This window comes from Brachionichthys hirsutus, unplaced genomic scaffold (assembly GCF_040956055.1).
Source record: "Brachionichthys hirsutus isolate HB-005 unplaced genomic scaffold, CSIRO-AGI_Bhir_v1 contig_246, whole genome shotgun sequence".
In the NCBI taxonomy this organism is placed as follows: Eukaryota; Metazoa; Chordata; class Actinopteri; order Lophiiformes; family Brachionichthyidae; genus Brachionichthys; species Brachionichthys hirsutus.
Window position 1 is genome coordinate 1 of NW_027180887.1, and position 25000 is coordinate 25000.

Genomic DNA, 25000 nt, shown 5'->3' on the forward strand with positions numbered 1-25000 from the left:
CGGGAAGAGTTGACGTTTCATCCGTGTAATTTGTGCTGGTCTTATTATAAGTTTTGCCTTCTACGTTTCGAATTTTCTTAAATATTATAATGACTAAACATTTAATACAAAACACAGTCACGTGGATTTATTGTCAGCTGTGGATCAAAGCAACAATGGGCAAATATATGCATCACACCAAATGAAAAGTCAAGCCAGTAGCATTCATTAATGTCTGCACCAAATTTGGTTCCGTTATTTAGATGTCAGGACATCGATTTGGGGCACAATGCCCTTCTTTATTTATTAAGATGTTTACTCAATCATCATCTATATATTAAGACAATCATCCTATTTGGATAGTCGTGGTTTGCTCAAGGTGCATTCACAGTATCATGTAGTCAGATCACTTAAACGTGTGGTTCTGCCTATTCTAATGTGTTTAACACTGAATGTCCTGCTCAAACACTCGAGGTCTGGGTGACGGAACGTAAGTCTGAAACGTCAGCGTTTAGATCACCAAGCAGAAACCATCCAATATTGTCTCCAGGGTCATTCTGCATTATCTACAGGAGGAGAAAAGAGCTTCCAATGAAAGACTCAATTCTTAGTATTTGTTTAGCTTCATGGTTCTTCAATGATTTGATTTCTTGGTAAAACTCTGATGCCATTGAATGAACCCTCTGCAGAGTCTGATTCATTTCATTTGGCCTGTTGAATAAACCTTGTGATTTTATCATGTGCCGTTTCTGGAACGAACACGCTGCCCAATTTTCTGAGGACCAGAGAGTTCTGGGGCTGCTCAACCCTGTCAGCTGAACATTATGCGGAGTAAATTGTGAAACCTCTTGACAATTAGCACAGATACACACACGCAGACACACAAACGCACACACTTCTGCAGACTTCTACCATTGATGAGGCATTGTAAAACTTTTGCAGGATGCCTTTATTTTTGAATAATTGCTATTTTACGGTATCAGACAAGGCATATAAAAAGTCAATGAAGACAAAGGCTATGAATCGCTGTTAAACTAATTATGGCTCATGTTCCAGATGGCTGGGGGAGGAAATTCCAATAACGCAACAGCCAAGTCTCTGCCCAGCATTCCCATTCAGCAGGCTTCCAATGTCTCCGACTTGCCCCATGTCATCTTGTTTTTCATGGATCACCAACGCTCTTCCAATAATAGATAATCCTCCAAATAGTGTTGCATTCGCTTGCACCTTTGCATTGATTTCTCCTCGCTGAGTCTCAAAGTTACCAAAGTCTCCAGGGTGGTGGGGGTGAGGTACTCCATGTGGATTGAAGTGGCTTCCGGTCGAGGAACACCCTTGGCTCAGGTCTCCATGCTGATGGATGTGCACCGGTCTCAGTTTAGAAATATGCACTATGGGGAAACCACTGATCTGAAGAAAGACTTTGAGTTTTCCGTTGGGATAATCTTGCTTAAACAACACCTGGCCATACACTTTGGGCAGACCCTCAGCCAGCGTGGAGCTGGGTCTCAATTTACAGGCTGCATACTGAACACCACTGTTCTCCAAGACCTCTGGTGGAGCCTCAATGTCACTGTGAGCAGAGGCACATTGTAGACAGCCTGCCAGCACAATCAACACTGCTCCTAATTGACTCATTGATCTGAAAGAAAATTAGGAAAAGCATCTTGTACATTTTTTACATTTTCAAGAATGATCCTTATTCTGAATCAGCATGAAATTGGCTACTTTCCCCCAGTTTAATGAAAAAGTAAAGCATGTTTTATTAAGTGTGAAGCATCGATAAATATTACCTAACGCTAGTTAATTAAGGAAAGGTCCATTGTACGTAAGCCAATTGATTGTGTTATACTACTTCTCAATATATAGTTTTCCTATTGTAACACAGGTAATACGCGCTTGTTGCCAATCAAAGCCCACACGTTTAATATAATGTACCTAACATTGTTTTAAATGGCCATATCGTCCATGATCAGGAGCGTTATCAAGCCAGCTGTTGTATCACCAAACAAACATGCCGTAGGACTTTACACTGTAAATAAAGACAGACAGGAATCGAGAACTTACCCGTAGAGACGCATTTTCGGCATTGACACTTTTCCCTTAGATTAAACAGCGCACAGCTAATCTAATAAATTCTGATGAACCAGCTGTTATTTAAGTGTTACTGTTACTGTACTGTGTTTTCTGAGTCGAGCATATAAAGAGCGCTCAGTACATATTTAAATTCAAGACCTGACTTGAAGCAACCAATCAGTCGGGTCTGATTGGCCACCCAGCTGATGCTACCGAGAATAGTTTTTTTTATTATTTTGCGAAACAAATGATGCTTGCTTGAGTTTGATGAAGAAATGCTTCTCAGGTCATCATTAGAGATTATGGATAGTCTATAGTTACATATATCATTTTATATTGTGCTATAAGTGGTGCATTATCCTTATCAGTTGATAAATACAAAACTTCTAACATACAAAAATCTTGCAGCTCATTTGCTTTTTCATGAGCTGCAAGGGTGCAGGTCATTGCCATTTCCCAGGCTGGCTGGTCAACCATTACCTGAGGGCAAAGTAAATACAAGAGCGACCTCCTGGCCGGTAGGGGGCGGTAATGTAATATAAACACCTGAACTGGAAAGCAGGAAACACGAGCACCGGAACCTGAAAGCCAAGCCTGACCATATTGCCCGGTAGGGGGCGGTAATGTAATATGAACACCTGAACTGGAAAGCAGGAAACACGAGCACCGGAACCTGAAAGCCAAGCCTGACCATATTGCCCGGTAGAATTGTGTTCGCATTATCGCATTGAATATAACCTGCATATTTTTCTGAAAGATGTCTAAAAGACATCGTTTGGATTTGGGTGATGACTACGCCAGTAATAAGAAGCGGTCTGACGGGTAAGCAGTGCTTCAAATTAAAATGTCTTCTTGGAAAGAGTTAGGCGCTAGCTAACTGCTACGTGATGCTAGGTCGTTTCGCTAATAGCTAAAATGAATATAGAAGAACCGAGGCAATATAATCAAAGCTTTTGATTTTGTGTATCTGTCGCCGTTATTCAATGAGACTCTTATGTTTATGCACGATTATAAATGTGTGTTGCTTAGCCACATCCAATCTACTGGGGATGGTTGTTGCTAACGCGAAGTACCCAGCTACGTTAATTCATAATTGAGGCACGTGTGTGGCTAACATTGACGGGACCAGATGCTAACAAGCTTCGGTTCATAACTAAAGTTGACTTATTTGGGTAATATTGGCTAGTAATAATTAAAGAGGCTGTTTTTACTTCTCTAATCTGCTACTGGAAATTAAATGCATGTTGCAAGTTTCCACAGACATTCATTTAACCTCCTAAACTTATCACTGATTTGACAGTTTCGTGTTAAATTCCTATTGAACCAGCTGTTTTTTCCCAAAGCATGTAATGTGTTACCCGTAGAGAATATGAACATTTAAAATGTGTCTGTTCACTTACAATTAACTGGCTATAACTTTTGGGAAATATGCGGTGCTTGCACTGCTGCACTTAATTTACACATTATGCGTTTTGTTTTTGTTTTTTGAATCTATGCTTATTTGTTTTGAGCTTTTTTTTTGTTATTGATTTTAATGTTCTATATATATATTTGTCTCTGTTGCCCATGTAATTATATTAGTATCTGCGCATGCTATTATTTAGCTAAAAGCAATGAGACTGTTATTGACAGCAAAATTTGTGAGTTGTAAAAATGTGATTTTCCTTACATCATAAATATCTACATTTGATGTCTTTGTCTGGTGTTCACAGGAGAGACCGGGACCGTGACAGGGACCGTGAGGACCGTTCCAGGGAGAGAGATAGAGATAGGGACAGAGACAAGGACAGGGACCGGGACAGAGACAGAGACTCTAGGCCTTATAATGTCCCTTCCAACAGCGCAGTGGTTGTGCCATGCTTGCCTACTCCTAAACAGATCGCCATGCTCCAGCAGATTAACCCATTCACCAACCTACCACACACGCCGCGCTTCCATGAGATCCTAAAGAAAAGGCTGCAGCTTCCAGTGTGGGAGTACAAGGAAAACTTCACCGACATCATCACGCGTCACCAGAGCTTTGTTCTTGTTGGAGAGACTGGTTCTGGGAAGACGACGCAGGTCTGACAGACAATAAATCAGCCAGTGTCTTGTGTCTTTCACGCTAAAAGTGACTCTTTTGTAATGTCAGAATGTGTATTTATAGTCCAGTAATCTCCAGTTAAAATGTTGTTAAGCCTTCGCTTTATTCACCAGATCCCTCAATGGTGTTTGGACATCGTTAGGGGCGTACCCGGCCCTAAGCGTGCTGTAGCCTGTACTCAGCCGAGGAGAGTGGCGGCAATGAGCGTGGCTCAAAGGGTGGCCGACGAAATGGACGTCATGCTTGGACAGGAGGTCGGCTACTCCATCCGATTCGAGGACTGCAGCTCTGCTAAGACTATACTCAAGTAAGTGACTTAGATCGGCTAATGCGCAGAGAACGCTCTTCATGGGGTATTGAGCTAAGAAAGTGTTTATTTTTTTATTTTTGTAGGTATATGACAGATGGTATGTTACTAAGAGAGGCTATGAATGACCCACTTCTGGAGCGATATGGGGTCATCATTCTGGATGAGGCCCACGAGCGAACTCTGGCCACAGATATCCTGATGGGAGTACTGAAAGAGGTGGTGCGTCAAAGACCAGATCTGAAGGTATTTTAACATCGGTGTAGTGTTTGATTGCCTTTAGATGTGTAATGATTTTCTTTTCCTGTCATTATCTTTTGAAAAAGTTATGAACTATTGCATCAGAAGTCTCACTGTGAATGTTCACATCGGTGTTTTGTCACCAATAGGTCAGAGAGCAGCAATCGTGGCATCGTCATATATGGTTTTTTGATGTAAACCAAGTCCTCTTGATCTCCAGGTAATTGTCATGAGCGCCACGCTAGATGCCGGGAAGTTTCAGGTATACTTCGACAGCTGTCCGCTCCTGACCATCCCTGGACGCACCCACCCCGTGGAGATTTTCTACACTCCCGAACCAGAGCGAGACTACCTTGAGGCAGCGATTCGCACAGTTATCCAGATTCATATGTGTGAGGAAGAAGAGGGTGACTGCCTTCTCTTTCTCACTGGTCAAGAGGTGAGACCCTGTGTTAGTTGTGTAACTGCTCCTGTAGGTATCTGATGGCTGCATTATTTTTGTTCCTCCCCCCACACCAAGTGAACACTCTCTTCTTTCCAAGGAAATTGATGAGGCATGCAAACGGATCAAACGTGAGGTCGACGACCTTGGACCTGATGTTGGGGACATCAAAATCATTCCTCTGTATTCGACATTACCGCCACAGCAGCAACAAAGGATCTTTGAGCCCCCACCTCCAAAAAAGCCCAGCGGTGCAATTGGAAGAAAGGTGTGTTTTAATTGATGGGACATAAAACATGTATCCTTTATTAATGCCGATGTTTAATTACACTATCGCATAGATATGTTAATTTGGTGCCTACTTGCACCTACTTTGTGGTTTTTGATGGATTTCTGACCTTTTGTTCTTAGGTTGTAGTTTCAACAAACATTGCTGAAACCTCTTTGACTATTGATGGCGTGGTGTTTGTCATTGATCCTGGTTTCGCCAAACAAAAGGTAGGCAAAGCATTACGACGTTTCATCCTCTCTTTAATTTGGATCTTCTTGCGTAAGTCAGCGATATAATGTGGAAATATGCTTCTAGGTTTACAATCCCCGCATAAGAGTTGAGTCTTTGCTCGTCACGGCCATCAGTAAAGCTTCTGCCCAGCAAAGGGCGGGTCGAGCTGGCAGAACACGTCCGGGAAAGTGTTTCCGCCTCTACACCGAGAAGGCCTACAAAACCGAGATGCAGGCAAGAGACCACGCTTACACTTTCATCTTCACTTTGAGATTTGAATCATGGCAAAATTGGTTAATTTAGCCAGTTCTTCACATTTCTTGCTCTTTCACGCTGTTTTTTTTCCCTTTCTGTCTATTAATAACATTATCATCCCCCTCCAGGATAACACATACCCTGAGATTCTTCGATCCAATTTAGGATCTGTTGTGTTGCAGCTGAAAAAGCTCGGCATTGACGACCTTGTGCACTTTGATTTCATGGATCCACCAGGTGAGTCATTCCACAGCCGTCTAAATAACGAGACGAGCCAATCTCCACTTGGACATTTCTCTCTGACATTGATGGTGTTCTTTCTTCCTCCGTGCCACCGCAGCTCCTGAGACACTGATGAGGGCCTTGGAGCTGCTGAATTACCTGGCAGCGCTTAACGACGACGGCGACCTAACAGAGCTGGGCTCCATGATGGCAGAGTTCCCGTTGGACCCCCAGCTGGCTAAAATGGTCATTGCCAGCTGCGAGTTCAACTGCTCTAACGAGATTCTGTCCATTACTGCCATGCTGTCAGGTAATGCCCAGAGCTGGGCTGACATCTTCCTTGCCCTCTGTGAGCCATGTGTTTGGGTTAGACACCCAAGTAGTCAGTCAAAACCTCCAGATTGTATCTTATCAACACCCAACTATCATTTCTATGATGCAGTGTCTTTAATTTGGCATTATTAGAATTTTTTCCCCTATATTAAATCCCTTATAATATGAAGCATCCAAAAGTTTGCCCGTCGATGTAAGAAGAAGTTTGATTTATTCTATTTTGTTCAATCCAGTTGGCAGCAAACAGATTGTTCAGTATACATCAAGTTGGCATTTAAATTGTTGCATCAAAGGGTTGCAAATACAGAAAACTGCTGTTGAAGTTAATCAGAAATGCAGGTTGTCATTAAAGTATTCAGCTTTGCGTTTATTCCCCAAATAGGTTTGGTATTCCTGCTTTGTTTATTGAGAATATTCTGGGGATAACTGGAGAAGCATGTCATGCATAGTTTCGTTAATAAATATTTTAGTTTTTAACTGGAATACCAAAACAAATATTTCTACTTTCCAATACACACAACGGTATGAAATTTGCATGTCACTATCCAGAGTATTTTTACTCTAAATATGAAAGTGCTTTTATTTTAGGCTTTAACGTGTACTGTATGTTAATTGCATTAGCGAGCTCTCCAGTGTGTTTCTGTTTTATTGCCAGTGTTCACAAATGCTTCGTTTCCATTTTCATCGCATTTATCAGAATTTTCTTCTGTGTTACGAATGCAGTATTGGTAGTGTCATATGTAGTCCTGAAAGTGTTTTGAAGGACTAACCATTATGTGTTGATACCATTATTTTTAAGACATTGCTGTTGTCCTTAACACTCTGTAGTTGTGTGAAAACTCTTGTTTTACAGATGTGGTTAATTGAGCCCCCTCTCTACGAGCTAATAGCCATTACAGTTGGGAATGACCATGAGAAAAGACTGCTGCCCCCCCTTTGATAAAGCTTGTGATCTTGCCCTGTCCCAACGCAGTGTCAAGTGCCCTAGCATCATAGTCTTTGCTCCGTTTTGCTGTAAATGTTTGACTCATCCCTATGGGCGGCTTTGTTGGGGCCCATACCAACCTTGTTTAGTCCCACAGTGTTTTGTCCGCCCCACGGAGGCTAAGAAGGCAGCAGACGAGTCCAAGATGAGGTTTGCACACATCGACGGAGACCACTTGACGCTGCTCAATGTCTATCACGCCTTCAAACAAAGTGAGCATCTATCTTAAACCCCCCCCCTCCAGACACTAACATCAAACAAAAGTAAATATTGGACCAGTGCTGGCTCATAAGATAGTTGTGATGTTAAAAGTGCCTCTAATTTCAGGGGAACTCAGAAATGTTCCTCTTTCACCAGACAAAACTGTCCACAATGGTGTGCAGCGCAGACTTGTATCCTATTTTAGAACCAATCAGAAGTTTATCCATTGATCCCCCCCCCCATATTATGTTGCAGCATTAAAATTCTGTCTTTGGGGAAACCCTGTCCTGAGCAGTATAGAAGCTGATATGCTAGCTTTGTCTTACTTAATTGCTGGTGATGTAGCGCCAGCAATGTGTCAGGTTATCTGATTTGATTTGATTTATTGAAAGCATCTACGGCTAAAATGTTGAGAAACTGTAACTGCAGCTTCAACCCGGTTTTTCTTAATATCAGTTGAGGCTTATCACCTATTGAGAAGAAGAGAAAACACAACAATTTGTGTTACTCTTTCCAGACCACGAGTCGAACCAGTGGTGCTATGACAACTTTGTCAACTACCGTTCCCTGATGTCTGGTGACAATGTACGGCAGCAGCTTTCCAGAATCATGGAGCGCTTCAACCTGCCGCGCCGTAGCACAGAGTTCACCAGCAGAGATTACTACATCAACATTCGTCGAGCGCTCTGCACAGGCTTCTTCATGCAGGTGATGAGATGATCCTCTAAGATGCTTTCGTAGAATATATCCAAGGTTTACACCAGACGAGCGTCGCACTTTGCATGTAGTTCTAAATTCATCCATCTGTTTATTCCTCAGGTGGCTCATCTGGAGCGCACGGGTCATTACCTCACAGTCAAAGACAACCAAGTGGTCCAGTTGCACCCGTCTACAGTCCTTGACCACAAGCCAGAGTGGGTGCTATATAATGAATTTGTCCTCACCACCAAAAACTACATCCGGACTTGTACAGACATCAAACCGGAGTGGTATGTGTGCAAATTAAGTGTAAAGATGAATAATTGAGCTTTGATTGTACATGAGCGCCTGCCATAATTTTCCCCTGGTCTTCTTTCTTGTGTTCCAGGCTGGTAAAGATTGCCCCTCAGTACTATGAGATGAGCAACTTCCCACAATGTGAAGCTAAAAGACAACTGGAACGAATCGTTGCTAAACTCGAGAGCAAGGAGTATTCCCAGTACTGAACAACAGCCAGTGAGTGCTGAAGAAAAACCACAGGATACTGTAGTTTTAGGTCTCTGTATCATTGTAGCTTGATGTTTTAAAATTAGCATTTGAGTTTTGTTTTTTATATTTTGCTTGCTTTTTTTTTTGTCTGTTTCCCATCAAGTTTAATTATTATAAACTAAATGTCATGTTTAATTAAGTATCAGCAGTAAATAATAGATCAATTGAGATTTTCATCAGGAAAATCAGAAACATGTCTTTCTTGATGTGGTTGAATTTCCTTCAGTTGATGGTTGAGTCCAAAACAAACTGAGCTGTTTTATTTCTTTAATAAAGGAGCTTTGAGTTAATTTCTGTGTACACCTTAATAAGTAAAGCCGTGTGTTGCAAAATTGGTGCCGTCTCCAGAGGACTGTTTTCTTAATGTGAAATTAATTAGATGCAAGAAGAGTTTATGTAATTGGAATACTAAATTTAATGGGTGAGTGCATTTTGATATAAGGTTGTACAATACAGATACACCACCTCAGAAGTACACAATAGTTCTTTAATTTGTTAAGTTGTGCTTAGCAGTCAGCTACATACCATTGTAGAGGTAGCCAGTTAATGCTGCACCGCTACATTTTTAGATCTACAGCAGTTTCGCAAACTTCCGCCGGTCACTTCGCATAGTGCACAAGTTGATATTTGACTTCACTGACAAACTGGATTAACCTTTGTAAGTGTGTCAAAGTGGAGCAGAATGTCAACTAAGACCAAACTGTTGCACCACAGTTTTAATGTGCTAGAAAGATATTAAATCAGTCCTAGCGTGATGTGGAGACATGGGCCACTGGAACCAGCATGTAGCTGGGATTCAAGTTTGCAAAAGGTCAGTCAGAACTCCATCCAGAGTTGTCATTATTGAAAAATCTGATTTATGTTGATTAGTCATGAAATGGTGATCAGGAAAACAAATTCCTGGCTATTAAAGTTTTCAACTGGAAAAAAAAAGTATTTCCAGCTGACTGCTGAGTCACAATAGAAAAAATACGTTTTATTTCTGTAATGAAAGAGCTTTGACTTAATTTCTAATACCACTTAGTTACAAGTATACATAATTGTACTGTTAACATTGGTGTATATATATATACATATAGTACAGTACCATCAGTGTTATACAGTGATCAATTTTCTTGCCAATCTTAATTCCTGCATTAGTATCAGCAATCATTAACACTGAAGAGGTTTTTTTTGTTTGTAGACTGTCAGTGTAGTTGCACATCTTTCAACAGTACCTGACTGATCACAGTCAGCCAAAAAAAGGCCTTCATTTTAAGGATAGATAAGTACAGAAGAGCTAGATCATTGTGTCCATGCATAAGAATCTTGTGACAAAGCTATGAAATGGTTATGTAGGGTCTTGAGCAGAAAAGGTGATGGCTCCAGACTATCTCTGCTGCTCGACATCATCTATGGTCTCTGGCATGCACTTGTTGGAGGTTTCTGGCAGCATTATTGTAACTATTGCCCCCAGCACAGCCACAGAGCACAGCACGACCTGGGGCAGGTCCTTCCACACCTCATCCAGTAAGAAAATGAAAGGAGCCACGGCTGTTCCAATTCGACCAATGCAGTTGTTGTAACCCGTACCAATCTGCCTAAATAAAAAATAAAATACATGCACCTCTTAATCACAGACGGACCTAACATTGTTGCTGTGGATTTCATTAATATAAGGACAATGGAAACATTCTACCAATTTAGATGAAAAGGAAAGTATGGCTACTCACCTTATGACAGTGGGGAGCAACTCTGAAGTGTAGAGTGCAATGGTTGCAAAGGTTGCTGAAGAAAAGCCTTTACCAATAACTGCTATCACTGTTATGATCAGAGACAGATCTGGAAACAGGACAGAAGTAACAGCAGTGACTTTGCAGTGATAAACTGTGACGTTTTGGAAACAAAAGCAAGGATGAGAAAATGCTTCTAGGAATACGTCTTGGAATCATGGTGAAGGAGATGAAGAAAGACCTCTTAGCGTGTCGTCTTGAAACATTGGCAGGGGACAGCATGAAAACGACTAAATTAAAGAGGCAGTTGCAGACCAGTCACCCAAGTTAGTGGGTAAGCCGCCAGAGTTTTTCAAGAGGAAACTTCATGAATGTCAAAAGCAGGAAAGTGGTTTAAAACAAACGGACGATGTAAATAACTAATATTGTAACCAAACAAGAAGCTTTAACTGGTTAGAAGTTGAAGCCCCCCCCCCCCATAACATCATAACATTGGTATTAGGGGCATTCAGGCCTCATCAAAAAGGGATATAAGCCTGTGAATGTTTACCTTTAGATAGTAAAATGTTGATTCCAAGACAGATCGCAACCATCAGCTGAGCTCCCACCACCGTGGATCGTCTGCCTATCTTATCCAGCAAGAAGTAAAGTGATAATTTTGCTGGGATCTCAATCAAAGAATAAGCAAACTGGGTGAAATAAATATCCAACCAGAAGCCTGTAATGTGGAAGCTGATGGCAAAATATGAAGCTGAAACACAAAACCTGGGGGAAGAGAAAATGGAAACTCGGCTCAAATGAACAGTCTGTTTTAAAATGATTGAAACAGTGGTTTTAGTGGGTACAGACCATAGTAAACCAGTGCAGAGGGCCAGTTTCCTCATTTTGGGTGTTCTCATCATATCAAGCAAAGAATAGGTCCGATCTCTTTTCTCAGTCACAACAATGGCTGATAATGTCTGAGAAATTCAGAACAGCATTATGAACAGGATTAGTGAATGTAACAGTAGAAAAAGTCATCTGGAAGATTTCAACCCCTCTGATTTCTCTTTGTTCTATTGAATTATGAAACAACTTGAATGCTAACCTCCGTTTTAATTGCGTCAATGAAATTCTCTGCTTGGTTCATCTTGGCACATTTCTTCAGATACATATGAGCTTGTTCGTGCTTTCCATTGGCTATGAGCCACCTTGCTGACTCTGGAAGCCACCTAATGTTGAAGGAAGAAGCATTTTAAACAATTCATTAATGGTTCAGAATGCCACTGCAGGATTACATAATAAAGATTGAACTTAGCATATATTAATTCCCCCGTTATATGGTATATGGTACTCAGGCATTGGGTGAAGAAATACTTTCGTAAGTACGCCGTGCTGCTCAAAAATACGATTATCCCATACGACAACACGGGAAAACTGTATAGCTGACAGGTATGCATTCTTACCTCCACATAATGACGACCAGGATCAGAGGTGAGGTGACACTAACAGTTAACCACCGCCAGTCAGTCACAAGGTAAGCAATTCCTGCAAATAATGCACTCCCAAATGTCCAGGGTAAGGTGTGAATCACTCCCACCAGCTTCCTGTGCTCGACGTCCACCCACTCCACAGCTGCAAACAGGAAACACCTTTTCACTTCACAAACATCACAATTATAAAGAAACTTTGCAAACTTGAAATATTTTATTTTCTATTTATAACCCTAACCGGGTTGTGATTCCTTCTTTGGTGAACAGAATGTGAACGTTACAACGTAAATTTAAATATATATTTACATAGGACTGCTGCAATGATGAGGATTCCATTCATACAAAACCCAGTGAAGAATCTCAGCACCACAAACATCACATAGGAAGTAGAGAAAGCACTCGAAAAACCGAAGAGCATTGCACACACGTGCGCCACCAGGATCATGCTCCTCCTGCCAAACCTACGAGGAGTTCAATTTATAGTTTAAAGATCAAAGTTAGAGGCAAAAGATTAGCAACCATGCAGCAAAAAGGCCCACCTGTCACTCAGACTTCCAAAAGTAATTGCTCCGATCATCGCTCCGATAAAGAAGATGGTGGCAGCTGCTTTATTCTTCCCTCGTCTTTCACACACTAAGTCCCACTTGTTTGAAACGATGAAAGGATTAAAACATGCCAGGCTGATCAACCACAAAAAACAAATTATGACGAGTGTGTATTCTTCACCGCGTGTGAATAATCGGACATGGAAAGAAAACATGTTTATGTTGGAGAACATTTGCGCTTTAGTTTGTTGTTTTACAATTCAACCCTTGTGCGCTCCTGAAATTTACTACCCTCTGGACACTTTCTTTTGTACATGTGTGAAAAAAACTGGTATAAAATCATCATACATAATGTAGTTTTTTTTTCTTCATGTGGAACAACTTCACATCTGCTCAAGAATAAGCGGATTTTCAGTATTTTTATTTAAACTTTAAATGCCAGTTTAAATAATTTATTCATAATTTGTTTTCCATAATGTTTTTTACAAAACTTTTATTTTTCTATAAAATAAATAGGATGACGGGATTTTGGTGGTGATTAGTGTCTTGGATATGTAAATAATTAACAACAAATTCGATTTGATTGCATTACAATTTTTTTATGTAGTTCCAAATGACTTGAATTGACTTTCACTGAAAATCGCATTTTAACTTCCTGCCAATACAGTGTAAAACCATGCACTCTGTAATGCCAGCATTTTATTTTGAAGAAAAGTTGTGACATTTTTACTTTAATCCACCAGTTGTTGCTTTGATGCATGATGATTTTAAAGCAGTTTAATTATATACGTGTACTTTTGGCCACGCCCACACAGGTGTCCAGAGGGTGCAAAATGCATCAATGGAAAATAAAAGGACGTGCAAGAATAAAATACACTGGATTGCAAACATTTCACAAAAGAAACATTCTTGCAAAAATTCATGCCACAAACTGTAACACGGCCAAAATGGTCAGCAAAACAAAAGGAACAAACAAAACGAATAAATAATAACGATAAAGATAATAGTGTGCAAAAATACAAGGAGGGCCTAAATATCACTCACCTGTAAAGTCACAGTCGACCTGAAGGTGGCGTTGTCGTACACCCATCCAGTCTGGCATGGCACCGTCCCTGCTTCAGTCAAGTTGGAGGAGTTTAGCAGCAGGTGATACTGAGGTTCTGCAAACATTCGACAGGAGCTCGGAGTCCCGTCCTCCTGGACAGGAATACTAACAACAAGCTTCTCCTCCATGGATAAATTCCCAAAAACATCTCCGTCATCCAAAGAGCTGAAGTCGCAGCGGTGAGGAGGAACGTCAGCGATGAAGTTGTTGAGCATGAAGTGACAGGGAATTGAGAGACGGCTAAAGAAGAGCATCACCAGGACCATCTTCTGATATCTCCCAAACCCATTGATTCTCGCCAGAACGCTCTCGAACCTCATCGTGGACTCACGGACGGGCGCGCAAAAGAAGCGCCTCTCCTCTTCTCAAATCCGGATTGAAACCTGGACGCAGATTTGTCGCTCTGATTTACGCCTGCGTCTGATTGGCTCTAATTACGTCGGCACGTTTGCAAGCGACGGCAGCAAAAAATAATAATAAAAAAAAACCAAATGCGCGTCATGTCATGTAGTGCGTGTTATTTAACATCAGCAAGGGACATGGGGACACCCCGGGCCTTATCAGGATAAGTAAGTTAATATTTTACTTCACTGATATTGAATTAACCTTTCCCAAGGCTAACGTGAATAGTGACTGTCTTTAATCCACCGACGGGGAAGGATGACGCGCGGACACGTGGGTCCGTGATTTATAATGTAGTTGCGTTTTCTATCAATTCTGTTTTTATGTCCAAGCATTAAACTCGGATTTACGGTCATCTGAGGGAAACTTATTTTTACCTTTATTTTATTTTTTTACGTAAGTGGTTCATCATGCCGCCGCCGCTACCTGGGCACTCCTGTCAGAACACCATGACATAGTAAAAATAAATAAATAATAAGTACACAAAATTATATTTTTATTCAAGGCTGAGCGTAAAAACGATTGATGCGTAAAACGATTGATGCGTAAAACGGAGAAGTCTCCGATAGAATACTCTCTCGTCTTCTGCTGCGGCTCGGCTCGGCTCGGCTCGGCTCGGTTCGGTTCAAGCCCACCTGGCTCCGTTCTCGCCGCAGCTCTTTCTGCATCGCGCACGCAGCTGCCCACACCGTGCACGAAATCAAAAAACCCGTCTCGCGTTTCCTGACGCTTCTCGTCAACGTGTGGTCTCCGTGACGTGATTCTTCTTCTTCCTGTTACCTGCCTCCCTTTGCCCCGCGCGCGCGCACACACCTGTCGCTCGCTCTTTGATTGCGGCCTGGGTCTGTGTGGCCTTCAGGGGCAGTTCAAAAATGGACGACTGCATGCAAATATGTCGATCCAATGTACTCTGCTTCCGATTGGCTCTAATGACATTGGACAAATGATCAAATACGTGTCAAGTCGTATAGTGCGGGTATTGCTTTGCCATAAGACTTGTAATTTCACATCGAGGGAACTCCGGACACCCCTGGCCTAGTCGGGATTAAGAAATTAATATTTTACTTCACTGACACATTAACCTTTTTCAAAGCCAATGTGAGGTAAGATTCAAAATAAAGTCTGAGAGCATTCAAGTGGCCGTAGTGATTGTTTATCATCCATTGACAGAGAGGGACGACACGTGAACACCTCGGTCTGTCAGGTAAACCTTTTTCATTTTCCTGATATTTAAAAAAAAAATAGTTCACGTCTAACGGATCAACTTTTATCTGCGTGGCCACATTTCGTTTGAAGGTGTTGTGGATGAAAACCTATCCCTATCTAATGTGGGTTAATCAGTAATACTGGATGAAATGTGGATTAGGCATTATATGAGATGCCGTTACACATCCATTTGGAGAAGAGTCAGCTTAGGTGGCAGGGGGCATCTATTTCGGATGCCCCCTGGACGCCTCCCTGGGGAAGTGTTCCGTGCATGTCCCACTGGGAGGAGGCCTCGGGGAAGACTCCGGACACGCTGCAGAGACTATGTCTCTAGGCTGGCCTGGGAACGCCTCTGGATCCCCCCCCCCCCCCCCCCCCTGGAGGAGGTGGCTGGGGAGGGGGAAGGCTTGAAATCCCTGCTGAGACTGTTGCCTTCGTGACCCGACAATTGCAGAACAATGAAGAATAAATGAAGAGTGAGGGAGGGAGAGAGAGATTTTCAAGAGGAATTAGGATATCTTGAGTTACAGTAGTCTCATCAGGTTGCAATAAATGCATGGACCAACTTCTCAGCGTCTCTTTTAATACACAGTATTATTAGTGATATTTCTTTTCTTCCTGATTATAAAAACCAGAACACATTTCTTTAAACTTGTAACTTTAAAGGCTATATGCTTAAAATATTCACGGTGCCCTATTTTTCGAGACCGATTATCTCCTTTTTCAGTAGTGAAAAGAGATGTGATGAGAGAAAACGGCTCCAAATCTGATCTCGTAGCAGTGTGTTCATCTGACTTAAAGCCTCTGAAAAGAGACAAACAGCCCGGATACAATATTTGGTAAGACCAGATTTTGCATCCACCTTCTTTCCAGCATGGATCAGAGTCATAAGTATGGAACTGAATATGCTCTTATACAAGTAGTTAAATGCATTTTGATGATAAGAGGCTATATATTACTACACATGCCGCCTCACTGAAGTGCACAGTAGTGTATTTTCAACATGCATTAAACAGCGCATATAGGTCCTTTGGAATTTGTTTATTTTAGCAGCCAGCTGACTACCATAGGAGTATTGGGCAGTACAGTACATAAGTGAATACATTTAATCTTAAAGCAGTATAGCTCCCAACTAGTCAAAGGAAACTCACAACAGCTCGCATGGAAAAAACTTAAAGTTGATAAATGAATAAAAATATAAAAACAAAATACACAAGACAGTTTTTAAAATTTTAGTTGAAAAATAAATACAAACTTGAAACAATCTTAGAAGGGTACATCTCTGTGTAAAATAAACACGCACACACACACACAACCCTTAGCCAAAATCATGACATCATATTGAAAGGTCAGGGACCAAAAATAGTTGGGCTCACTGCTCGATATCGTCTATGGTCTCTGGCATGCACTTGTTGGAGGTTTCTGGCAGAGTCCTCGTAACTATTGCCCCCAGCACCGTCATACAGCACAGCACGACCTGGGGCAGATCCGTCCACACCTCATCCAGTAAGAGAACGAAAGGAGCCACAGCTGTACTAATTTGACCAATGCAGGAGTTGCAGCCCATGCCAATCTGCCTAAATGACAGATAATAATAGCAACAAAGGAGATTAGCATCATTGCTGTGAATAAAATAATTACTCTACATTACAAAAACAAATCTGTTCATTCTGCTGTTTTAAATGAGAAGGAAACTCTGGCTACTCACCTTACTACAGTGGGATAGAGCTCTGAAGTGTAGAGGACAATAGCTGCCATGCCTGCTGCAGAAAACCCTTTACCAATAACTGCTATCACTGTTATGATCAGAGACAGATCTGGAAACAGGACAGAAGTAACAGCAGTGATGTCAGATGTGGATTTCATTAAAAGTACTTGAATTCCTTGTGTAGTTTGTTCCTATGTATTAATACTGTAGTCTCTTGTTACTACCAAACTGTTTTATTTTAAACCAACATAATATCATAAATCGTAGATATAAAGTCTGTCAGTGTTTACCTTTAGGTAGTAAAATGTTGATTCCAAGACAGATCGCAACCATCAGCTGAGCTCCCACCACCGTGGAGCGTCTGCCAATCTTATCCAGTAAGAAGTAAAGTGATATTTTACCTGGGATCTCAATCAAAGAATAAGCAAACTGGGTGAAATAAATATCCAACCAGAAGCCTGTGATGTGGAAGCTGATGGCAAAATATGTAGTTGATAGACAAGCCCTGAGGGAAGAGAAGATGGAAAATCAAATGAATAGTCCGTTAAGTAAGAATTGCTCATCTGTATCTTTTAAAATTCACTGGCCACAATGTTAAAAATATTACAAAGACCTAGGAGTTATTGATAAATATTTTTATTGGGTACAGACCACAGTAAACCAGTGCAGAGGGCCAGCTTCCTCATTTTGGGTGTTCTTATCAGATCAAGCAAAGAATATACCCGATCTCTTTTCTCAGTCACAACAATGGCTGATAATGTCTGAGAAATCCAGAGCAGCATTATGAACAGGATTAGTGACTACAGGGGGTCGTCGATGTATGACCTATGCGACTTGCGACAGTTTACTTTACGACCACACTGGTCTGTTGTGGTTTTATTTTCTGTGTACGACGTGTTTTTACGACATACCGACTCCCGAGCGGACGAATCAAGTGTACGAAAATTTTCTCCGGTCTCACCCATGATGTTTCCTAAGAGGAAATAGTCTCTTTCTACTCCTCATTTACAGTATCATGATTGCAGCATAATATACTTAGGGTAATTTAACATGGGCTGACTATCGACCAAATCATAAGTCGACGACCCCCTGTATAACAGTGCAACAGAAAGGGTCATCTGGAAGATTTCAACCCCTTTGATTTCTCTTTGTTCTATTGAATAATGAAACAACTTGAATGCTAACCTCCGTTTTAATTGCGTCAATGAAATTCTCTGCTTGGTTCATCTTGGCACATTTCTTCAAATACATATGAGCTTGTTCGTGCTTTCCATTGGCTATGAGCCACCTTGCTGACTCAGGAAGCCACCTGATGTTGAAGGAAGAAGCATTTTTATAATGCATTAATGGTTCAGAATACTACAGCATGTACGCATTTCGTTGTGCACCGCAGGATAACTCTTGTTTAGTGAACATATAACAGTTGACAAGACTAAATTGTGTGCGCAATCAATACTTTCCCATTGATAATATTGCTAAGCACAAACTTAAATCAGGACCGATCTCTTTCTGGGTTTACTGTAGGGGGGGGGACATCAGAGCTGCTTTTCATTCTTACCTCCACATGATGATGACCAGGATCAGAGGTGAGGTGACACTAACAGTTAACCACCGCCAGTCAGTCACAAGGTAAGCAACGCCTGCAAATAATGCACTCCCAAATGCCCAGGCCAAGCTGTCAATCACTCCCACCAGCTTCCTGTGCTCGACGTCCACCCACTCCACAGCTGCAAACAAGAAACACCTTTTCACTTTCCAAACATCACAATTCTGAGGAAACGTGAGATATTTTAATTTCTGCAGGCCTACATTTGGTGCCTTCTCAGGTTAATACAATGTTAGGTTTAAAACATAAATACAAACATATAATTACTGAGGGCTCCTGCAATGACGAGGACACCAGTTACACAGAACCCAGTGAAGAATCTCAGCACCACAAACATCACATAGGAAGTAGAGAGAGCACTCGCAAAACCGAAGAGCATTGCAGACACGTACGACACCAGGATCATGCTCCTCCTGCCAAACCTATGAGGAGTTCAATTAGCATTTTAATGATCATTTGAAGCACCATGTAATCAAAGTTATAAGCAAAATAAAAGTCACTAAAAGGCCCACCTGTCACTCAGACTTCCAAAAGTAATGGCTCCCATCGTCGCTCCGATAAAGAAGATGGTGGCACTTGCTTTATTTTTTCCTCGTCTTTCACACACCAAGTCCCACTTAAAAATATATATATATATGCACATGTATGGATAAAATAATAAGTGTAACATGCTTAAAAACCTACGATATAGTTAAAAATAGGCACCCTTTTCATTTTATTTTGTTCTAAGAGCACGAGGTGGCAAATAACACTGTGTAGCAACCTAAACTTAAAGGAGAGCAGAAAATCCTGCAGTTGCACTCATCTCAAGCGGATGATGTCAGCACCTTTGTTTATACAGACGGGATAATGCTACTAAAAATCACATGTATGCACCCCAGCGTAAGGGACAATGGGGTCTGTAAACCCCCAGCAATGTGTAGAGTTGTTCAGTAATTCTGGAATGTGTTGTAATCTGAAGTTAGTCACTTTGTGATTTATAAATTGTTGTCTGAAATGCAATTTGATAATGCCATTGATTGAGTTAGACTCATTTTAGGTGTTTCTATACGGATAGCTTGAGAACAACACTCACAGACAATTAAACTGGTGATCTAGCTTTTCTTTTTTTAGATATACAGTGTCTGAATGATCAAGCACTGACACAATAGCAAATCAAATTCTGCATAGGGCTCCTATAATGTTTGGCCAGGTGCTGGATTTGTCAAAATTATATTAATACTTTGTTATTATTTATTTATTTATTGCATACAAAAGTTGGGTTTGCTATTGTGAACATTTCCACTTGAGTTTGTCTGATGTTTTAAGACATAAATCATGTAAATCACCTGAGAGGTCACAGTCGACCTGAAGGTGGCGTTGTCGTACACCCATCCGGTCTGGCATGGCGCCGTCCCTGCTTCAGTAAAGTTGGAGGAGTTTAGCAGCAGGTGATACTGAGGTTCTGCAAACATTCGACAGGAGCTCGGAGTCCCATCCTCCTGGACAGGAATACTAACAACAAGCTTCTCCTCCATGGATAAATTCCTAAAAACATCTCCGTCATCCAAAGAGCTGAAGTCGCAGCGGTGAGGAGGAACGTCCGCGATGAAGTTGTTGAGCATGAAGTGACAGGGAATTGAGAGACGGCCAATGAAGGAGATTACGAGGATCATCTTCTGAAATCTCCCAAATCCATTAATTCCTGCTAGAACGCTCTCGAACCTCATCGTGGACTACCAAGAGATGCAAAATGTCTTCCTGTGAGAAAAACAATGAGTACTCTGTCCTCACGCTTTGGAAACTTGAATGACGTGAACCACAAATGTACTCATCCGTCTGTGTTGATGCTATGATCCGCACTACTCTGTCTCTGATTGGCTCAGAATGATCATCACGCTGTCTCGGGTTTAGCGTAGAGCCAACTTTTGAGGAGAACTTCCTTTTATGCAGGGCAGGTTATGGCTTCAGGATCTGTAAATTGTCCATGAGAGCAAAGGTCAACCCCTCTTAGCAGAATAACACAAGTTAATATTGTACTGACACTGAGTTAACCTTTGTCTTCGCTGCTGTAAAGCACCCTGTGAACTGAGCCTAGTACAGAGCAGTAATACTGTTATGACCTTCACAACACAGTGAATATCAGTTCTTTGGATATTCTTTCATTGTCCTTGGTTGCCAGCTACCTACCATAGTAGTTGTTAGGCAGTGACCAATACACAACCCAAAATACCTGCAGGGTTCTTGAGTATTTGAGAAATAATATTCACTTAAATACATTCAAGAAGTTTATGTGGTCTTTAGGCTGTCGGCCTTTTGACATATTATTATGACAGCACACAACTGAATGGGATTCAACTGTAGTTCCCAACTAGCCAGTAAATATATTATTGTGGAATACCAATACACGCAAAACGGCTTCCTGTGAGAAAAACAATCAGTCCTCTGTCCTCACGCTTTGGAAACTTGACTGAGACGTGAACACAAAATGTACTCATATGTCTGTGTTGATGGTATGGTCCACACTACTCTGTCTCTGATTGGCTCAGAATGATCATCACGCTGTCTCGGATCTATTGTGCAGCCAACGTTCGAGGAAAACTTCTTTAATGCACTCTGTGAACCAGTACAAAAAATTCCTCAAAGTAGAAAAAAATCCTGTCTCCTCAATCTGCCATGCTTCTTCTTGAAAATGCACGTGCAGTGACACCAACTGGGAGCAGGGCGCCAATTTCCCAAACTACGACGATGACACCACGACCTGCTCTCCTCTTCCTCTGATTGGTTTGGAAGGACGATGATGTCGCATATTTGCGATTTGGCAGCTTTTATGTTGAAATCTGTGCAGAGCGTCACATGGTGTAGGATTCCTAACTTTGCAATGAAACCGGATGGGATGTAATTAGGCAGGCAGGTGTGGGAGGGAGCACCTGTGGCCCATTTGCCACTGATTGGGGGGAGGCGTATATAAACTCACTGCACATTCATCACTGTGCCCAAATCAAACGTGAAGGTGCTGTTAATGAACATCTGTAACTCTTATATTTCACTGTGTGTAAATCCATAATGTTGGATGCATCGAAGTAGAAATGATCCCACCCTCCTTACTTTCAAAAAGCTGGATTTCTCCAACTTTACAGTTTTCCTGGGTGATAAACTACAGACTTCAGCGGATTCTCCTCCCCTGGTTGCAGGGTGTGGTCTCGGTGATGTGGTTAAAGGGACAGAACATGACCTTTTAGTAGTAGTAGTAGTATCGTAATAATTTTATTTCAGTCAGTATCTTAACTCAAAAAAATAAATAAATAAAATGATACAACAGAACAATGACTGAAAGGGTATTGGCTGAAGTAAAACACTTATTAATGCCAAACCATTATTACAGCTTGATTAGGAATGAAAACACCAAACTTACAGCATTTTCAACAATCAGCAAGATAAACAAAATATATATATATACTTTTTATATCATTTTTTTGCAAAATAAATTCATTTTAGTTATATGCCCATTTCTTTAGTTAACTTAAAGCAATCTCAGACGTGCACATCACCAGTTGACTTGTGACAAAGCCATGAAATGATGGGTCCAGACTATCTCTGCTGCTCGATATCGTCTATGGTCTCTGGCATGCACTTGTTGGAGGTTTCCGGCAGCATCATCATGACTATTGCCCCCAGCACAGTCAAACAGCACAGCACGACCTGGGGCAGGTCCTTCCACACCTCATCCAGTAAGAGAATGAAAGGAGCCACGGCGGTTGCAAGTCGACCAATGCAGGAGTTGTAACCCATACCAATCTGCCTAAATAAAAATAAAATACATTCCTCTTAATTCCTTTCATTAATCTAAGGAAAAAAGAAACTTGTTCATTCTACTATTTTAAATGAAAAGGAAAGTATGGCTACTTACCTTACGACAGTGGGATAGACCTCTGAAGTGTAGAGCATAAGTGTTGCAAAGCTCGCTGAAGAAAAGCCTTTACCAATAACTGCTATCACTGTTATGATTAGAGACAGATCTGGAAACAGGACAGAAGTAACAGCAGTGACTTTGCAGTTATTGTTTTTATTAATGACAGTACAACACTGTTACCTTTTAAACCAACATAATATCATAAATCGTAGATATAAAGTCTGTCAGTGTTTACCTTTAGGTAGTAAAATGTTGATTCCAAGACAGATCGCAACCATCAGCTGAGTTCCCACCACCGTGGATCGTCTGCCTATCTTATCCAGTAAGAAGTAAAGTGCTATTTTTGCTGGGATCTCAATCAAAGAATAAGCAAACTGGGTGAAATAAATATCCAACCAGAAGCCTGTGATGTGGAAGCTGATGGCAAAATATGAGGTTGCCACACACAACCTGGGGGAAGAGAAAATGGAAACTCAACTCAAATGAACAGTCTGTTAGGTCAGAATTGTTCACCTGTTTACTTTGAAAATGCAAAGATTCACCATCCACATTGCTCAAAAGCAAAATATATTTAATCTAGAACCTAAAATGATTGAAACAGTGGTTTTAGTGGATACAGACCATAGTAAACCAGCGCAGAGGGCCAGTTTCCTCATTTTGGGTGTTCTCATCAGATCAAGCAAAGAATAGGTCCGATCTCGCTTCTCAGTCACAACAATGGCTGATAATGTCTTCAGAATTCAGAACAGCATTATGAACAGGATTAGTGAATGTAACAGTAGAAAAGGTCATCTGGAAGATTTCAACCCCTTTGATTTCTCTTTGTTCTATTGAATTATGAAACAACTTGAATGCTAACCTCCGTTTTAATTGTGTCAATGAAATTCTCTGCTTGGTTCATCTTGGCACATTTCTTCAAATACATATGAGCTTGTTCGTGCTTTCCATTGGCTATGAGCCACCTTGCTGACTCTGGAAGCCACCTAATGTTGAAGGAAGAAGCATTTTAAACAATGCATTAATGGTTCAGAATACCACTGTAGGATTACATTAAAAAATAAATGACCATTAAATGTAGCATATTTCAAATCCCATGGTATCTGATCTCATCAGGACTTGGATAAAAAGAAGTGAGGGTAATTTCCTAAATATTAGTCATTTAAGTCGGCTGAGGTGACTGGGGCATCTATTTCGGATGCACCATGTACCCCTCCCTGGGAAGGTGTTCCGGGTATGTCCCGCCAGGAGGAGACCTCGGGGAAGACCAAGGAGAAGCTGGAGAGACTTGCCAGAGAACGCCTTGGGATCCCCCCCCGGAAGAGATGGGGGAGGTGTCTGGGGAGAGGGAAGTCTGGAAATCCCTGCTGAGATTATTGCCTCCGTGACCCGGCCCCGGATAAGCGGTGGAAGATGGATGGATGGAAGGATATAATTTTGTTTTGCTTATGTTTTCCCAGTGATAATCTTAAAACCTACACATATAAGCGGTAACTAAAAACAGCACACATCCCTTTAAGGGTCATTAGTTGGAGGAAAATGCTGCTTTTCATTCTTACCTCCACATGATGATGACCAGGATCAGAGGTGAGGTGACACTAACAGTTAACCACCGCCAGTCAGTCACAAGGTAAGCAACGCCTGCAAATAATGCACTCCCAAATGCCCAGGCCAAGCTGTCAATCACTCCCACCAGCTTCCTGTGCTCGACGTCCACCCACTCCACAGCTGCAAACAAGAAACACCTTTTCACTTCACAAACATCACAATTATAAAGAAACGTTGCAGACTTGAAATATTTTATTTTCTATTTATAACCCTAACCGGGTTGTGATTCCTTCTTTGGTGAACAGAATGTGAACGTTACAACGTAAATTTAAATATATATTTACATAGGACTGCTGCAATGATGAGGATTCCATTCATACAAAACCCAGTGAAGAATCTCAGCACCACAAACATCACATAGGAAGTAGAGAGAGCGCTCGCAAAACCGAAGAGCATTGCAGACACGTACGACACCAGGATCATGCTCCTCCTGCCAAACCTATGAGGGGTTCAAGCATTTTAATGATCACATTTTAATGTGCAAATTTAGAGGCAAAAATGAGCCCACCTGTCACTCAGACTTCCAAAAGTAATGGCTCCAATCATCGCTCCGATAAAGAAGATGGTGGCACTTGCTTTATTTTTCCCTCGTCTTTCACACACTAAGTCCCACTTGTTTGAAACAATGAAAGGATAAAGACATGCCAGGCTGATCAACCACATAAAACATAAATTATGACAATGAGTGTGTTTGATTTACAGTGTGTAAATGATCGAGCATTTAAAAAAATAAAATAAATATGTTCATGATGGAGAACATTTACACTTTAGTTTGTCTGAGGCTTTAAGACTTAAAACATGTCATTCACCTGTAAAGTAACAGTTGACCTGAAGGTGGCGTTGTCGTACACCCATCCAGTCTGGCATGGCACCG

At 41.3% G+C, this 25000-nt stretch overlaps 5 protein-coding genes across 5 annotated transcripts; 1 reads left to right on the plus strand and 4 right to left on the minus strand.

Moving 5' to 3' along the window:
* Positions 1–1013: 1013 nt before the first annotated feature.
* Positions 1014–2060, minus strand: LOC137916856 (extracellular superoxide dismutase [Cu-Zn]-like). The gene is given in 3 exon segments (XM_068759823.1): positions 1014–1037; positions 1039–1621; positions 2047–2060. Coding segments are annotated over 3 exon segments (621 nt in total).
* Positions 2061–2812: 752 nt separating this feature from the next.
* LOC137916857 (ATP-dependent RNA helicase DHX15-like) lies at positions 2813–9209 on the plus strand. The gene is made up of 14 exons (XM_068759824.1): positions 2813–2877; positions 3768–4116; positions 4252–4445; positions 4532–4691; positions 4906–5124; positions 5228–5395; positions 5539–5625; positions 5714–5863; positions 6013–6121; positions 6225–6416; positions 7514–7636; positions 8143–8333; positions 8445–8614; positions 8713–9209. The coding sequence occupies exons 1-14, from the start codon at positions 2813–2815 to the stop codon at positions 8828–8830; spliced, it is 2295 nt and encodes a 764-aa protein (XP_068615925.1). The 3' UTR covers positions 8831–9209.
* A 1033-nt stretch (positions 9210–10242) lies between these two features.
* On the minus strand, positions 10243–14027 carry LOC137916853 (solute carrier family 22 member 7-like). The gene is made up of 9 exons (XM_068759819.1): positions 13647–14027; positions 12597–12700; positions 12364–12518; positions 12031–12199; positions 11673–11796; positions 11435–11544; positions 11136–11350; positions 10586–10694; positions 10243–10453 (listed from the first exon to the last, which is right to left on the minus strand). The coding sequence occupies exons 1-9, from the start codon at positions 14025–14027 to the stop codon at positions 10243–10245; spliced, it is 1578 nt and encodes a 525-aa protein (XP_068615920.1).
* A 2660-nt stretch (positions 14028–16687) lies between these two features.
* On the minus strand, positions 16688–20338 carry LOC137916854 (solute carrier family 22 member 7-like). Its single transcript, XM_068759821.1, has 9 exons — positions 19958–20338; positions 19142–19245; positions 18897–19051; positions 18582–18750; positions 18209–18332; positions 17675–17784; positions 17314–17528; positions 17024–17132; positions 16688–16892 (listed from the first exon to the last, which is right to left on the minus strand). The coding sequence occupies exons 1-9, from the start codon at positions 20336–20338 to the stop codon at positions 16688–16690; spliced, it is 1572 nt and encodes a 523-aa protein (XP_068615922.1).
* Positions 20339–22199: 1861 nt separating this feature from the next.
* LOC137916855 (solute carrier family 22 member 7-like) lies at positions 22200–24992 on the minus strand (the record flags this gene model as incomplete). The annotated part of the gene is made up of 9 exons (XM_068759822.1): positions 22200–22410; positions 22519–22627; positions 22757–22971; positions 23143–23252; positions 23381–23504; positions 24078–24246; positions 24411–24565; positions 24635–24738; positions 24936–24992. Coding segments are annotated over 9 exons (1254 nt in total), but the record flags the coding sequence as incomplete, so codon positions are not given.
* Between the last annotated feature and the right edge of the window lie 8 nt (positions 24993–25000).

What these genes read in the sequence shown, in the direction of transcription:
- LOC137916853 (XM_068759819.1), bottom strand. Translation starts at nt 14,027, where the DNA reads ATGAGGTTCGAGAGCGTTCTGGCGAGAATCAATGGGTTTGGGAGATAT. An exon ending in TTTGGAAGTCTGAGTGACAG is followed by an intron (nt 12,519 to 12,596) that starts GTGGGCCTTTTT and finishes AACTCCTCGTAG; the next exon opens with GTTTGGCAGGAGGAGCATGA. An exon ending in CTGGTCGTCATTATGTGGAG is followed by an intron (nt 11,797 to 12,030) that starts GTAAGAATGCAT and finishes CTTCAACATTAG; the next exon opens with GTGGCTTCCAGAGTCAGCAA.
- LOC137916854 (XM_068759821.1), bottom strand. Translation starts at nt 20,338, where the DNA reads ATGAGGTTCGAGAGCGTTCTAGCAGGAATTAATGGATTTGGGAGATTT. An exon ending in TTTGGAAGTCTGAGTGACAG is followed by an intron (nt 19,052 to 19,141) that starts GTGGGCCTTTTA and finishes AACTCCTCATAG; the next exon opens with GTTTGGCAGGAGGAGCATGA. An exon ending in CGTCATTGCAGGAGCCCTCA is followed by an intron (nt 18,751 to 18,896) that starts GTAATTATATGT and finishes TCTTGTTTGCAG; the next exon opens with CTGTGGAGTGGGTGGACGTC.
- LOC137916857 (XM_068759824.1), top strand. Translation starts at nt 2,813, where the DNA reads ATGTCTAAAAGACATCGTTTGGATTTGGGTGATGACTACGCCAGTAAT. An exon ending in TCTTTCTCACTGGTCAAGAG is followed by an intron (nt 5,125 to 5,227) that starts GTGAGACCCTGT and finishes CTTCTTTCCAAG; the next exon opens with GAAATTGATGAGGCATGCAA. An exon ending in ACAGACATCAAACCGGAGTG is followed by an intron (nt 8,615 to 8,712) that starts GTATGTGTGCAA and finishes CTTGTGTTCCAG; the next exon opens with GCTGGTAAAGATTGCCCCTC.